Here is a 16,703-nt window from a genome sequence, read left to right on the forward strand (position 1 = left end):
TTGCTGCGACGGAATGCACGATGTGCCGCAGTCCGTAGGCAACGTCCTTTCTTCGGTGTAGCTCGATGTGGTTGGCGAGAATTCCGAATGCCATTGAAACTAGGATCAATTCATCGTTCAAGAGCACTTTTCGCGCACGGGCATTCCTTGACACGATAAAGGGACTTCGTTGCAAGTGCATTCGGAATAGGCCAATGTCCGTAACGCAAACATAAGGCGCAAAGCCTATCTGCTAGTTCTGCCGGACGACCGCTAAGCCTCTAACTAATACGCAACGTAGCACCTCATGTTTCCGTCACTGACACGACCCGCTGTGGTGATGGTCCAAGGAACCTTAGGCCGAATTGTGAAGTACTGTGCACTGCTGATAACTGTGGAATAGAGTGTTTACCTAATTTTAGTTATTGCCAATATAATGCTCAAGCTCCCATCAATTATGTTTATTTGGACAAACGGTCCCTTGGACACATTTCACCCTCACCGCGAGGCTGTTAGCCTCGCTCACTCACTCTGCGATTCGATGAGCTGCTTTGAAGCTGGTAGCTAGAAGGCAGATCTTTTCTCCACGGTGCGCAATCAAAATCCAGGTTCAAGTTCCGGAATCACCTGCAGATGCCAGTGAAAAAATCAGGACCTCTCATTTAGTGATGCGCCTAATTTATCGGAAAAAAAGCATGTTTAACAAATTAATAAAGCAATGTACGCGCTAAACAAATGCGAACCTGCCACATAAGGTGGTCGGCACGTGTAGTCTCTTAACAATGCCACAGTTCAGTACTCGACCATCAAATTTGATCAGTTTATGTCGTGGATTCGTAACTTTCCTTCTAAAAGCAGTTTACAACCCTTAGCAATTTTACTTCATCACTCAGTGACGTAACTTAAGTGTATCTCAAGGCAGCGTGATTGACCCTTTATTGTTTCTCATATACTTTAACGACCTGCCCAATAACATGACTCTGCTGATGACTGCATCATTTACCGCAAGGTTATCTGTTTCAGCCGGAAGTGTACCATTTCTAACTTTTTGTATCTCATAGCACGGTATTGTTTCAGGCATCATCATACAAGTATTTAGATATTCATCTCACACATGATCTTTCATGGGCCACGCAAGTCAAAGCCATTTGTGTGAAAGCTTCAAGGACACTAGGGTATCTGCACCGGAACCTGTGGAATTCACCTAACAATGTGCGAAGACTGGTCTTTCTAACACTCGTGCGGCCGCACCTAGAATATGCAGCATCCACATGGTCCCCCATATCAAAACTACATATTAAACTTCATAGAATCTGTAAAAAGTAGAGCGGCTCGCTTCATTACACATAACTACAGTCCCTTTTCAAGCGTAACATAGAATAAACTCGATATCTCTCTTGAACCATTATATATTCGTCGTTAAATCCCTCTTTTATGCTTATTTCATTAATATCGCCACTGCACCCTGCAATCTGCGTTACCTCTCGAAGCGCCCTCACTCATTTCGTGCCTTACACATAATAAATACAGCATCAAGCGCATACACGGAAGAACACAAGCCTTCAATTCATCAAGCCTTCCACGTACCATCATTCGTTGGAATGATCTTCCCGATAATATTGCGTCCATATGCAGCAATCAGTTATTCCATGATCGTCTGCGCAAATACTTTCAAGTGACATTGTAACGTTAAAGCTTGTCTTGTATATAATATCACGCTTTTTGGCTATTGTGTTTTGTAAACCCCTGCTTTCTTTTCTTTTTTTTGTTTAGTTTTGTGTACTTTGCTCTTATGTTTGTTGCTGTTTTTTCGTACGAGCCGTGTGGAATGCTTTCCCTCTCCCTTATTGCCCGGTATCTTTTGCATTTATTATAATATCCTTGTTAGTCCCCATTACTCAATAGCCTCTGGGCCCTGTAAGGTATTGTAAATAAATAAATAAATAAATAAATAAATGTTCAAAAATCAAAAGCTGCCCGCGACGTTGCCGTCCACACAAAATTAAACTCTATGCAGTAGATATGCAGATGCCAAGGGCACAAGCAGCTTAGTAAAAGCAAATCATTATAACTATAGTTACATGTTCACCTGAGCAGCCGCTGCAAGACAATGAGGTGCCAACACCACGTCTTCATGGCCAGAGCAGTACTACACTCCACGGTTGTATTCCTCGTTCACGCTGGAACCATCCACACAAAGGCAAACGGCAGGTAGTTGATCTACAAATATAAGAAAACACCACCTTAAAAAACAAAATAAACAACCAAACATGCTCAACTTGGAAGAAGCAGAGGCATCGTAGAGACAACAGCATTGTTTCCAGACGAGAAAGTTATTACACTCCGCAATTGGGACCGCGCGATGGCCACAGTGGAACCGTCGCGGCAAGGGTATACTCCTAAGCGGAATATGCTAATATCCAAAACACGAGCACCTCAGCAAAAGGAAATTCAAGCAACTGAAAATGTTCACCTGAGATGTAGCAGAAGAACGTCTGTGGCAGCAGCGTTGCTCCGTCACCAGAGTAGCCATAAGCTCCAGGACTGGACCATCCGATGACAATGTTGGAACAGTTAATGTGATTCCAAACTCAGGGAAGTAGATCTGTAGATACCAAACAAGAGAGCTCAGTAAAAATAAAGTTTTCAAATTTACGCACTCTGGATAAAAGCCAAACATGACTTCTTGCCCAGTATACATACTCGGCACTTCACTGAAGAAGTTTTCGGATAGTTCTTCAAGTAGGTGCACAGTCGCCAATCGTTCTGTGGTTCCAAGCTGTCCGGACATCTGTAGTTGCCAGTGAAACATGCAATATCCCAGGATGAGTCGATATGGACATCTTTGTGTGGAAGCAGCTTAGTAAAAGCAAATTATTATAACTATAGTTACATGTTCACCTGAGCAGCCGCTGCAAGACAATGTGGTGCCAACACCACGTCTTCATGGCCAGAGCAGTACTACACTCCACGGTTGTATTCCTCGTTCACGCTGGAACCATCCACACAAAGGCAAACGGCAGGTAGTTGATCTACAAATATAAGAAAACACCACCTTAAAAAAACAAAATAAACAATCAAACATGCTCAACTTGGAAGAAGCAGAGGCATCGTATAGACAACAGCATTGTTTCCAGACGAGAGTGTTATTACACTCTGCAATTGGGACCGCGCGATGGCCACACTGGAACCGTCGCGGCAAGGGTATACTCTAAGCGGAATATCCTAATATCCAAAACACGAGCACCTTAGCAAAAGGAAATTCAAGCAACTGAAGTTGTTCACCTGAGATGCAGCAGAAGAACGTCTGTGGCAGCAGCGTTGCTCCGTCACCAGAGTAGTCATAACCTCCAGGACTGGACCATCCGATGACAATGTTGGAACAGTTAATGTGATTCCAAACTCAGGGAAGTAGATCTGTAGATATCGAAGAAGAGAGCTTAGTAAAAATGAAGTGATCAAATTTACGCACTCTGGATAAAACCCAAACATGAGTTCTTGCCCAGTATACATACTCAGCACTCCACTGAAGAAGTTTTCGGATAGTTCTTCACTTGGGTGCACAGTCGCCTATCGTTCTCTGCTTCCAAGCTGTCCGGACATCTGCAGCTGCCAGTGGAACACACAATATCCCAGAATGAGTCGATATGGACATCTTTGTTTGGAAGCAGCTTAGTAAAAGCAAAGTATTATAACTATAGTTACATGTTCACCTGAGCAGCCGCTGCAAGACAATGTGGTGCCAACACCACGTCTTCATGGCCAGAGCAGTACTACACTCCACGGTTGTATTCCTCGTTCACGCTGGAACCATCCACACAAAGGCAAACGGCAGGTAGTTGATCTACAAATATAAGAAAACACCACCTTAAAAAAACAAAATAAACAACCAAACATGCTCAACTTGGAAGAAGCAGAGGCATCGTACAGACAACAGCATTGTTTCCAGACGAGAGCGTATTACACTCCGCAATTGGGACCGCGCGATGGCCACACTGGAACCGTCGCGGCAAGGGTATACTCTAAGCGGAATATGCTAATATCCAAAACACGAGCACCTTAGCAAAAGGAAATTCAAGCAACTGAAGTTGTTCACCTGAGATGCAGCAGAAGAACGTCTGTGGCAGCAGCGTTGCTCCGTCACCAGAGTAGTCATAACCTCCAGGACTGGACCATCCGATGACAACGTTGGAACAGTTCAAATGATTCCAAACTCAGGGAAGTAGATCTGTAGATACCAAACAAGAGAGCTCAGTAAAGATAAAGTTATCAAATTTACGCACTCTGGATAAAAGCCAAACATGACTTCTTGCCCAGTATACATACTCGGCACTCCACTGAAGAAGTTTTCGGATAGTTCTTCACGTAGGTGCACAGTCGCCAATTGTTCTGTGGTTCCAAGCTGTCCGGACATCTGCAGTTGCCAGTGGAAACATGCAATATCCCAGGAATGAGTCGATTTGGAAACTTCAGTAACCAAAGAACTTTTTAAAAAACAAACATGGTGATTGATGTATTCACCTGCTAAGTGCTAGCCAAGGAAAATGGCGGTGGCAGGAGTGACTGACGACCGAAGTACAGCTAAGGACCATGACTGGTTATATCCGAGAATCGCAGAGCACCGTCATGCCCTTAGTGGAACTGCACTTGGAATAAGGCCAGGCCAACCAATCTGCAAAAATTAAAGGCTAGAAAAACTTGTTAATAAAGTGAGCAGAAAAGTCGTATCGCTTTCATACATGGCAGCCGAGTAAACAGTCAATGCGCCGAAAGCTCCGTTGTGAGCGACCGTTATAACATTTGTCGGAAAGCGGTCAGCCACAGTACCGTTGCTGCGACGGAATGCACGATGTGCCGCAGTCCGTAGGCAACGTCCTTTCTTCGGTGTAGCTCGATGTGGTTGGCGAGAATTCCGAATGCCATTGAAACTAGGATCAATTCATCGTTCAAGAGCACTTTTCGCGCACGGGCATTCCTTGACACGATAAAGGGACTTCGTTGCAAGTGCATTCGGAATAGGCCAATGTCCGTAACGCAAACATAAGGCGCAAAGCCTATCTGCTAGTTCTGCCGGACGACCGCTAAGCCTCTAACTAATACGCAACGTAGCACCTCATGTTTCCGTCACTGACACGACCCGCTGTGGTGATGGTCCAAGGAACCTTAGGCCGAATTGTGAAGTACTGTGCACTGCTGATAACTGTGGAATAGAGTGTTTACCTAATTTTAGTTATTGCCAATATAATGCTCAAGCTCCCATCAATTATGTTTATTTGGACAAACGGTCCCTTGGACACATTTCACCCTCACCGCGAGGCTGTTAGCCTCGCTCACTCACTCTGCGATTCGATGAGCTGCTTTGAAGCTGGTAGCTAGAAGGCAGATCTTTTCTCCACGGTGCGCAATCAAAATCCAGGTTCAAGTTCCGGAATCACCTGCAGATGCCAGTGAAAAAATCAGGACCTCTCATTTAGTGATGCGCCTAATTTATCGGAAAAAAAGCATGTTTAACAAATTAATAAAGCAATGTACGCGCTAAACAAATGCGAACCTGCCACATAAGGTGGTCGGCACGTGTAGTCTCTTAACAATGCCACAGTTCAGTACTCGACCATCAAATTTGATCAGTTTATGTCGTGGATTCGTAACTTTCCTTCTAAAAGCAGTTTACAACCCTTAGCAATTTTACTTCATCACTCAGTGACGTAACTTAAGTGTATCTCAAGGCAGCGTGATTGACCCTTTATTGTTTCTCATATACTTTAACGACCTGCCCAATAACATGACTCTGCTGATGACTGCATCATTTACCGCAAGGTTATCTGTTTCAGCCGGAAGTGTACCATTTCTAACTTTTTGTATCTCATAGCACGGTATTGTTTCAGGCATCATCATACAAGTATTTAGATATTCATCTCACACATGATCTTTCATGGGCCACGCAAGTCAAAGCCATTTGTGTGAAAGCTTCAAGGACACTAGGGTATCTGCACCGGAACCTGTGGAATTCACCTAACAATGTGCGAAGACTGGTCTTTCTAACACTCGTGCGGCCGCACCTAGAATATGCAGCATCCACATGGTCCCCCATATCAAAACTACATATTAAACTTCATAGAATCTGTAAAAAGTAGAGCGGCTCGCTTCATTACACATAACTACAGTCCCTTTTCAAGCGTAACATAGAATAAACTCGATATCTCTCTTGAACCATTATATATTCGTCGTTAAATCCCTCTTTTATGCTTATTTCATTAATATCGCCACTGCACCCTGCAATCTGCGTTACCTCTCGAAGCGCCCTCACTCATTTCGTGCCTTACACATAATAAATACAGCATCAAGCGCATACACGGAAGAACACAAGCCTTCAATTCATCAAGCCTTCCACGTACCATCATTCGTTGGAATGATCTTCCCGATAATATTGCGTCCATATGCAGCAATCAGTTATTCCATGATCGTCTGCGCAAATACTTTCAAGTGACATTGTAACGTTAAAGCTTGTCTTGTATATAATATCACGCTTTTTGGCTATTGTGTTTTGTAAACCCCTGCTTTCTTTTCTTTTTTTTGTTTAGTTTTGTGTACTTTGCTCTTATGTTTGTTGCTGTTTTTTCGTACGAGCCGTGTGGAATGCTTTCCCTCTCCCTTATTGCCCGGTATCTTTTGCATTTATTATAATATCCTTGTTAGTCCCCATTACTCAATAGCCTCTGGGCCCTGTAAGGTATTGTAAATAAATAAATAAATAAATAAATAAATGTTCAAAAATCAAAAGCTGCCCGCGACGTTGCCGTCCACACAAAATTAAACTCTATGCAGTAGATATGCAGATGCCAAGGGCACAAGCAGCTTAGTAAAAGCAAATCATTATAACTATAGTTACATGTTCACCTGAGCAGCCGCTGCAAGACAATGAGGTGCCAACACCACGTCTTCATGGCCAGAGCAGTACTACACTCCACGGTTGTATTCCTCGTTCACGCTGGAACCATCCACACAAAGGCAAACGGCAGGTAGTTGATCTACAAATATAAGAAAACACCACCTTAAAAAAACAAAATAAACAACCAAACATGCTGAACTATGAAGAAGCAGAGGCATCGTAGAGACAACAGCATTGTTTCCAGACGAGAAAGTTATTACACTCCGCAATTGGGACCGCGCGATGGCCACAGTGGAACCGTCGCGACAAGGGTATACTCCTAAGCGGAATATGCTAATATCCAAAACACGAGCACCTCAGCAAAAGGAAATTCAAGCAACTGAAAATGTTCACCTGAGATGTAGCAGAAGAACGTCTGTGGCAGCAGCGTTGCTCCGTCACCAGAGTAGCCATAAGCTCCAGGACTGGACCATCCGATGACAATGTTGGAACAGTTAATGTGATTCCAAACTCAGGGAAGTAGATCTGTAGATACCAAACAAGAGAGCTCAGTAAAAATAAAGTTTTCAAATTTACGCACTCTGGATAAAAGCCAAACATGACTTCTTGCCCAGTATACATACTCGGCACTTCACTGAAGAAGTTTTCGGATAGTTCTTCACGTAGGTGCACAGTCGCCAATCTTTCTCTGGTTCCAAGCTGTCCGGACATCTGCAGTTGCCAGTGAAACATGCAATATCCCAGGATGAGTCGATATGGACATCTTTGTGTGGAAGCAGAAGCAGCTTAGTAAAAGCAAATTATTATAACTATAGTTACATGTTCACCTGAGCAGCCGCTGCAAGACAATGTGGTGCCAACACCACGTCTTCATGGCCAGAGCAGTACTACACTCCACGGTTGTATTCCTCGTTCACGCTGGAACCATCCACACACAGGCAAACGGCAGGTAGTTGATCTACAAATATAAGAAAACACCACCTTAAAAAAACAAAATAAACAACCAAACATGCTCAACTTGGAAGAAGCAGAGGCATCGTACAGACAACAGCATTGTTTCCAGACGAGAGCACTATTACACTCCGCAATTGGGACCGCGCGATGGCCACACTGGAACCGTCGCGGCAAGGGTATACTCTAAGCGGAATATGCTAATATCCAAAACACGAGCACTTTAGCAAAAGGAAATTCAAGCAACTGAAGTTGTTCACCTGAGATGCAGCAGAAGAACGTCTGTGGCAGCAGCGTTGCTCCGTCACCAGAGTAGCCATAAGCTCCAGGACTGGACCATCCGATGACAATGTTGGAACAGTTAATGTGATTCCAAACTCAGGGAAGTAGATCTGTAGATACCAAACAAGAGAGCTCAGTAAAAATAAAGTTTTCAAATTTACGCACTCTGGATAAAAGCCAAACATGACTTCTTGCCCAGTATACATACTCGGCACTTCACTGAAGAAGTTTTCGGATAGTTCTTCACGTAGGTGCACAGTCGCCAATCGTTCTCTGCTTCCAAGCTGTCCGGACATCTGCAGCTGCCAGTGGAACACACAATATCCCAGAATGAGTCGATATGGACATCTTTGTTTGGAAGCAGCTTAGTAAAAGCAAAGTATTATAACGATAGTTACATGTTCACCTGAGCAGCCGCAGCAAGACAATGTGGTGCCAACACCACGTCTTCATGGCCAGAGCAGTACTACACTCCTCGGTTGTATTCCTCGTTCACGCTGGAACCATCCACACACAGGCAAACGGCAGGTAGTTGATCTACAAATATAAGAAAACACCACCTTAAAAAAACAAAATAAACAACCAAACATGCTCAACTTGGAAGAAGCAGAGGCATCGTACAGACAACAGCATTGTTTCCAGACGAGAGTGGTATTACACTCCGCAATTGGGACCGCGCGATGGCCACACTGGAACCGTCGCGGCAAGGGTATACTCTAAGCGGAATATGCTAATATCCAAAACACGAGCACCTTAGCAAAAGGAAATTCAAGCAACTGAAGTTGTTCACCTGAGATGCAGCAGAAGAACGTCTGTGGCAGCAGCGTTGCTCCGTCACCAGAGTAGTCATAAGCTCCAGGACTGGACCATCCGATGACAACGTTGGAACAGTTCAAATGATTCCAAACTCAGGGAAGTAGATCTGTAGATACCAAACAAGAGAGCTCAGTAAAAATAAAGTTATCAAATTTACGCACTCTGGATAAAAGCCAAACATGACTTCTTGCCCAGTATACATACTCGGCACTTCACTGAAGAAGTTTTCGGATAGTTCTTCACGTAGGTGCACAGTCGCCAATCGTTCTCTGCTTCCAAGCTGTCCGGACATCTGCAGCTGCCAGTGGAACACACAATATCCCAGAATGAGTCGATATGGACATCTTTGTTTGGAAGCAGCTTAGTAAAAGCAAAGTATTATAACGATAGTTACATGTTCACCTGAGCAGCCGCAGCAAGACAATGTGGTGCCAACACCACGTCTTCATGGCCAGAGCAGTACTACACTCCTCGGTTGTATTCCTCGTTCACGCTGGAACCATCCACACACAGGCAAACGGCAGGTAGTTGATCTACAAATATAAGAAAACACCACCTTAAAAAAACAAAATAAACAACCAAACATGCTCAACTTGGAAGAAGCAGAGGCATCGTACAGACAACAGCATTGTTTCCAGACGAGAGTGTTATTACACTCCGCAATTGGGACCGCGCGATGGCCACACTGGAACCGTCGCGGCAAGGGTATACTCTAAGCGGAATATGCTAATATCCAAAACACGAGCACCTTAGCAAAAGGAAATTCAAGCAACTGAAGTTGTTCACCTGAGATGCAGCAGAAGAACGTCTGTGGCAGCAGCGTTGCTCCGTCACCAGAGTAGTCATAACCTCCAGGACTGGACCATCCGATGACAATGTTGGAACAGTTAATGCGATTCCAAACTCAGGGAAGTAGATCTGTAGATATCGAAGAAGAGAGCTTAGTAAAAATGAAGTGATCAAATTTACGCACTCTGGATAAAACCCAAACATGAGTTCTTGCCCAGTATACATACTCAGCACTCCACTGAAGAAGTTTTCGGATAGTTCTTCACTTGGGTGCACAGTCGCCTATCGTTCTCTGCTTCCAAGCTGTCCGGACATCTGCAGCTGCCAGTGGAACACACAATATCCCAGAATGAGTCGATATGGACATCTTTGTTTGGAAGCAGCTTAGTAAAAGCAAAGTATTCTAACGATAGTTACATGTTCACCTGAGCAGCCGCAGCAAGACAATGTGGTGCCAACACCACGTCTTCATGGCCAGAGCAGTACTACACTCCACGGTTGTATTCCTCGTTCACGCTGGAACCATCCACACAAAGGCAAACGGCAGGTAGTCGATCTACAAATATAAGAAAACACCACCTTAAAAAAACAAAATAAACAACCAAACATGCTCAACTTGGAAGAAGCAGAGGCATCGTACAGACAACAGCATTGTTTCCAGACGAGAGCGTTATTACACTCCGCAATTGGGACCGCGCGATGGCCACACTGGAACCGTCGCGGCAAGGGTATACTCCTAAGCGGAATATGCTAATATCCAAAACACGAGCACCTTAGCAAAAGGAAATTCAAGCAACTGAAGTTGTTCACCTGAGATGCAGCAGAAGAACGTCTGTGGCAGCAGCGTTGCTTCGTCACCAGAGTAGTCATAACCTCCAGGACTGGACCATCCGATGACAACGTTGGAACAGTTCAAATGATTCCAAACTCAGGGAAGTAGATCTGTAGATACCAAACAAGAGAGCTCAGTAAAGATAAAGTTATCAAATTTACGCACTCTGGATAAAAGCCAAACATGACTTCTTGCCCAGTATACATACTCGGCACTCCACTGAAGAAGTTTTCGGATAGTTCTTCACGTAGGTGCACAGTCGCCAATTGTTCTGTGGTTCCAAGCTGTCCGGACATCTGCAGTTGCCAGTGAAACATGCAATATCCCAGGATGAGTCGATTTGGAAACTTCAGTAACCAAAGAACTTTTTAAAAAACAAACATGGTGATTGATGTATTCACCTGCTAAGTGCTAGCCAAGGAAAATGGCGGTGGCAGGAGTGACTGACGACCGAAGTACAGCTAAGGACCATGACTGGTTATATCCGAGAATCGCAGAGCACCGTCATGCCCTTAGTGGAACTGCACTTGGAATAAGGCCAGGCCAACCAATCTGCAAAAATTAAAGGCTAGAAAAACTTGTTAATAAAGTGAGCAGAAAAGTCGTATCGCTTTCATACATGGCAGCCGAGTAAACAGTCAATGCGCCGAAAGCTCCGTTGTGAGCGACCGTTATAACATTTGTCGGAAAGCGGTCAGCCACAGTACCGTTGCTGCGACGGAATGCACGATGTGCCGCAGTCCGTAGGCAACGTCCTTTCTTCGGTGTAGCTCGATGTGGTTGGCGAGAATTCCGAATGCCATTGAAACTAGGATCAATTCATCGTTCAAGAGCACTTTTCGCGCACGGGCATTCCTTGACACGATAAAGGGACTTCGTTGCAAGTGCATTCGGAATAGGCCAATGTCCGTAACGCAAACATAAGGCGCAAAGCCTATCTGCTAGTTCTGCCGGACGACCGCTAAGCCTCTAACTAATACGCAACGTAGCACCTCATGTTTCCGTCACTGACACGACCCGCTGTGGTGATGGTCCAAGGAACCTTAGGCCGAATTGTGAAGTACTGTGCACTGCTGATAACTGTGGAATAGAGTGTTTACCTAATTTTAGTTATTGCCAATATAATGCTCAAGCTCCCATCAATTATGTTTATTTGGACAAACGGTCCCTTGGACACATTTCACCCTCACCGCGAGGCTGTTAGCCTCGCTCACTCACTCTGCGATTCGATGAGCTGCTTTGAAGCTGGTAGCTAGAAGGCAGATCTTTTCTCCACGGTGCGCAATCAAAATCCAGGTTCAAGTTCCGGAATCACCTGCAGATGCCAGTGAAAAAATCAGGACCTCTCATTTAGTGATGCGCCTAATTTATCGGAAAAAAAGCATGTTTAACAAATTAATAAAGCAATGTACGCGCTAAACAAATGCGAACCTGCCACATAAGGTGGTCGGCACGTGTAGTCTCTTAACAATGCCACAGTTCAGTACTCGACCATCAAATTTGATCAGTTTATGTCGTGGATTCGTAACTTTCCTTCTAAAAGCAGTTTACAACCCTTAGCAATTTTACTTCATCACTCAGTGACGTAACTTAAGTGTATCTCAAGGCAGCGTGATTGACCCTTTATTGTTTCTCATATACTTTAACGACCTGCCCAATAACATGACTCTGCTGATGACTGCATCATTTACCGCAAGGTTATCTGTTTCAGCCGGAAGTGTACCATTTCTAACTTTTTGTATCTCATAGCACGGTATTGTTTCAGGCATCATCATACAAGTATTTAGATATTCATCTCACACATGATCTTTCATGGGCCACGCAAGTCAAAGCCATTTGTGTGAAAGCTTCAAGGACACTAGGGTATCTGCACCGGAACCTGTGGAATTCACCTAACAATGTGCGAAGACTGGTCTTTCTAACACTCGTGCGGCCGCACCTAGAATATGCAGCATCCACATGGTCCCCCATATCAAAACTACATATTAAACTTCATAGAATCTGTAAAAAGTAGAGCGGCTCGCTTCATTACACATAACTACAGTCCCTTTTCAAGCGTAACATAGAATAAACTCGATATCTCTCTTGAACCATTATATATTCGTCGTTAAATCCCTCTTTTATGCTTATTTCATTAATATCGCCACTGCACCCTGCAATCTGCGTTACCTCTCGAAGCGCCCTCACTCATTTCGTGCCTTACACATAATAAATACAGCATCAAGCGCATACACGGAAGAACACAAGCCTTCAATTCATCAAGCCTTCCACGTACCATCATTCGTTGGAATGATCTTCCCGATAATATTGCGTCCATATGCAGCAATCAGTTATTCCATGATCGTCTGCGCAAATACTTTCAAGTGACATTGTAACGTTAAAGCTTGTCTTGTATATAATATCACGCTTTTTGGCTATTGTGTTTTGTAAACCCCTGCTTTCTTTTCTTTTTTTTGTTTAGTTTTGTGTACTTTGCTCTTATGTTTGTTGCTGTTTTTTCGTACGAGCCGTGTGGAATGCTTTCCCTCTCCCTTATTGCCCGGTATCTTTTGCATTTATTATAATATCCTTGTTAGTCCCCATTACTCAATAGCCTCTGGGCCCTGTAAGGTATTGTAAATAAATAAATAAATAAATAAATAAATGTTCAAAAATCAAAAGCTGCCCGCGACGTTGCCGTCCACACAAAATTAAACTCTATGCAGTAGATATGCAGATGCCAAGGGCACAAGCAGCTTAGTAAAAGCAAATCATTATAACTATAGTTACATGTTCACCTGAGCAGCCGCTGCAAGACAATGAGGTGCCAACACCACGTCTTCATGGCCAGAGCAGTACTACACTCCACGGTTGTATTCCTCGTTCACGCTGGAACCATCCACACAAAGGCAAACGGCAGGTAGTTGATCTACAAATATAAGAAAACACCACCTTAAAAAAACAAAATAAACAACCAAACATGCTCAACTTGGAAGAAGCAGAGGCATCGTAGAGACAACAGCATTGTTTCCAGACGAGAAGTTATTACACTCCGCAATTGGGACCGCGCGATGGCCACAGTGGAACCGTCGCGGCAAGGGTATACTCCTAAGCGGAATATGCTAATATCCAAAACACGAGCACCTCAGCAAAAGGAAATTCAAGCAACTGAAAATGTTCACCTGAGATGTAGCAGAAGAACGTCTGTGGCAGCAGCGTTGCTCCGTCACCAGAGTAGCCATAAGCTCCAGGACTGGACCATCCGATGACAATGTTGGAACAGTTAATGTGATTCCAAACTCAGGGAAGTAGATCTGTAGATACCAAACAAGAGAGCTCAGTAAAAATAAAGTTTTCAAATTTACGCACTCTGGATAAAAGCCAAACATGACTTCTTGCCCAGTATACATACTCGGCACTTCACTGAAGAAGTTTTCGGATAGTTCTTCACGTAGGTGCACAGTCGCCAATCTTTCTCTGGTTCCAAGCTGTCCGGACATCTGCAGTTGCCAGTGAAACATGCAATATCCCAGGATGAGTCGATATGGACATCTTTGTGTGGAAGCAGAAGCAGCTTAGTAAAAGCAAATTATTATAACTATAGTTACATGTTCACCTGAGCAGCCGCTGCAAGACAATGTGGTGCCAACACCACGTCTTCATGGCCAGAGCAGTACTACACTCCACGGTTGTATTCCTCGTTCACGCTGGAACCATCCACACACAGGCAAACGGCAGGTAGTTGATCTACAAATATAAGAAAACACCACCTTAAAAAAACAAAATAAACAACCAAACATGCTCAACTTGGAAGAAGCAGAGGCATCGTACAGACAACAGCATTGTTTCCAGACGAGAGCGTTATTACACTCCGCAATTGGGACCGCGCGATGGCCACACTGGAACCGTCGCGGCAAGGGTATACTCTAAGCGGAATATGCTAATATCCAAAACACGAGCACTTTAGCAAAAGGAAATTCAAGCAACTGAAGTTGTTCACCTGACATGCAGCAGAAGAACGTCTGTGGCAGCAGCGTTGCTCCGTCACCAGAGTAGCCATAAGCTCCAGGACTGGACCATCCGATGACAATGTTGGAACAGTTAATGTGATTCCAAACTCAGGGAAGTAGATCTGTAGATACCAAACAAGAGAGCTCAGTAAAAATAAAGTTTTCAAATTTACGCACTCTGGATAAAAGCCAGACATGACTTCTTGCCCAGTATACATACTCGGCACTCCACTGAAGAAGTTTTCGGATAGTTCTTCACGTAGGTGCACAGTCGCCAATTGTTCTGTGGTTCCAAGCTGTCCGGACATCTGCAGTTGCCAGTGAAACATGCAATATCCCAGGATGAGTCGATTTGGAAACTTCAGTAACCAAAGAACTTTTTAAAAAACAAACATGGTGATTGATGTATTCACCTGCTAAGTGCTAGCCAAGGAAAATGGCGGTGGCAGGAGTGACTGACGACCGAAGTACAGCTAAGGACCATGACTGGTTATATCCGAGAATCGCAGAGCACCGTCATGCCCTTAGTGGAACTGCACTTGGAATAAGGCCAGGCCAACCAATCTGCAAAAATTAAAGGCTAGAAAAACTTGTTAATAAAGTGAGCAGAAAAGTCGTATCGCTTTCATACATGGCAGCCGAGTAAACAGTCAATGCGCCGAAAGCTCCGTTGTGAGCGACCGTTATAACATTTGTCGGAAAGCGGTCAGCCACAGTACCGTTGCTGCGACGGAATGCACGATGTGCCGCAGTCCGTAGGCAACGTCCTTTCTTCGGTGTAGCTCGATGTGGTTGGCGAGAATTCCGAATGCCATTGAAACTAGGATCAATTCATCGTTCAAGAGCACTTTTCGCGCACGGGCATTCCTTGACACGATAAAGGGACTTCGTTGCAAGTGCATTCGGAATAGGCCAATGTCCGTAACGCAAACATAAGGCGCAAAGCCTATCTGCTAGTTCTGCCGGACGACCGCTAAGCCTCTAACTAATACGCAACGTAGCACCTCATGTTTCCGTCACTGACACGACCCGCTGTGGTGATGGTCCAAGGAACCTTAGGCCGAATTGTGAAGTACTGTGCACTGCTGATAACTGTGGAATAGAGTGTTTACCTAATTTTAGTTATTGCCAATATAATGCTCAAGCTCCCATCAATTATGTTTATTTGGACAAACGGTCCCTTGGACACATTTCACCCTCACCGCGAGGCTGTTAGCCTCGCTCACTCACTCTGCGATTCGATGAGCTGCTTTGAAGCTGGTAGCTAGAAGGCAGATCTTTTCTCCACGGTGCGCAATCAAAATCCAGGTTCAAGTTCCGGAATCACCTGCAGATGCCAGTGAAAAAATCAGGACCTCTCATTTAGTGATGCGCCTAATTTATCGGAAAAAAAGCATGTTTAACAAATTAATAAAGCAATGTACGCGCTAAACAAATGCGAACCTGCCACATAAGGTGGTCGGCACGTGTAGTCTCTTAACAATGCCACAGTTCAGTACTCGACCATCAAATTTGATCAGTTTATGTCGTGGATTCGTAACTTTCCTTCTAAAGCAGTTTACAACCCTTAGCAATTTTACTTCATCACTCAGTGACGTAACTTAAGTGTATCTCAAGGCAGCGTGATTGACCCTTTATTGTTTCTCATATACTTTAACGACCTGCCCAATAACATGACTCTGCTGATGACTGCATCATTTACCGCAAGGTTATCTGTTTCAGCCGGAAGTGTACCATTTCTAACTTTTTGTATCTCATAGCACGGTATTGTTTCAGGCATCATCATACAAGTATTTAGATATTCATCTCACACATGATCTTTCATGGGCCACGCAAGTCAAAGCCATTTGTGTGAAAGCTTCAAGGACACTAGGGTATCTGCACCGGAACCTGTGGAATTCACCTAACAATGTGCGAAGACTGGTCTTTCTAACACTCGTGCGGCCGCACCTAGAATATGCAGCATCCACATGGTCCCCCATATCAAAACTACATATTAAACTTCATAGAATCTGTAAAAAGTAGAGCGGCTCGCTTCATTACACATAACTACAGTCCCTTTTCAAGCGTAACATAGAATAAACTCGATATCTCTCTTGAACCATTATATATTCGTCGTTAAATCCCTCTTTTATGCTTATTTCATTAATATCGCCACTGCACCCTGCAATCTGCG

At 44.1% G+C, this 16,703-nt stretch overlaps 1 protein-coding gene across 1 annotated transcript; it reads right to left on the reverse strand.

The window, feature by feature from the left end:
- Positions 1-12,792: 12,792 nt before the first annotated feature.
- Positions 12,793-15,885, reverse strand: LOC119432404 (uncharacterized). The gene is made up of 4 exons (XM_049658186.1): positions 14,941-15,885; positions 13,930-14,017; positions 13,700-13,831; positions 12,793-13,446 (listed from the first exon to the last, which is right to left on the reverse strand). Exons 1-4 carry the CDS (start codon positions 15,009-15,011, stop codon positions 13,402-13,404), a joined length of 336 nt encoding a protein of 111 aa, XP_049514143.1. The 5' UTR covers positions 15,012-15,885; the 3' UTR covers positions 12,793-13,401.
- Positions 15,886-16,703: the final 818 nt, after the last annotated feature.

This window comes from Dermacentor silvarum, chromosome 11 (genome assembly GCF_013339745.2).
Source record: "Dermacentor silvarum isolate Dsil-2018 chromosome 11, BIME_Dsil_1.4, whole genome shotgun sequence".
In the NCBI taxonomy this organism is placed as follows: domain Eukaryota; kingdom Metazoa; phylum Arthropoda; class Arachnida; order Ixodida; family Ixodidae; genus Dermacentor; species Dermacentor silvarum.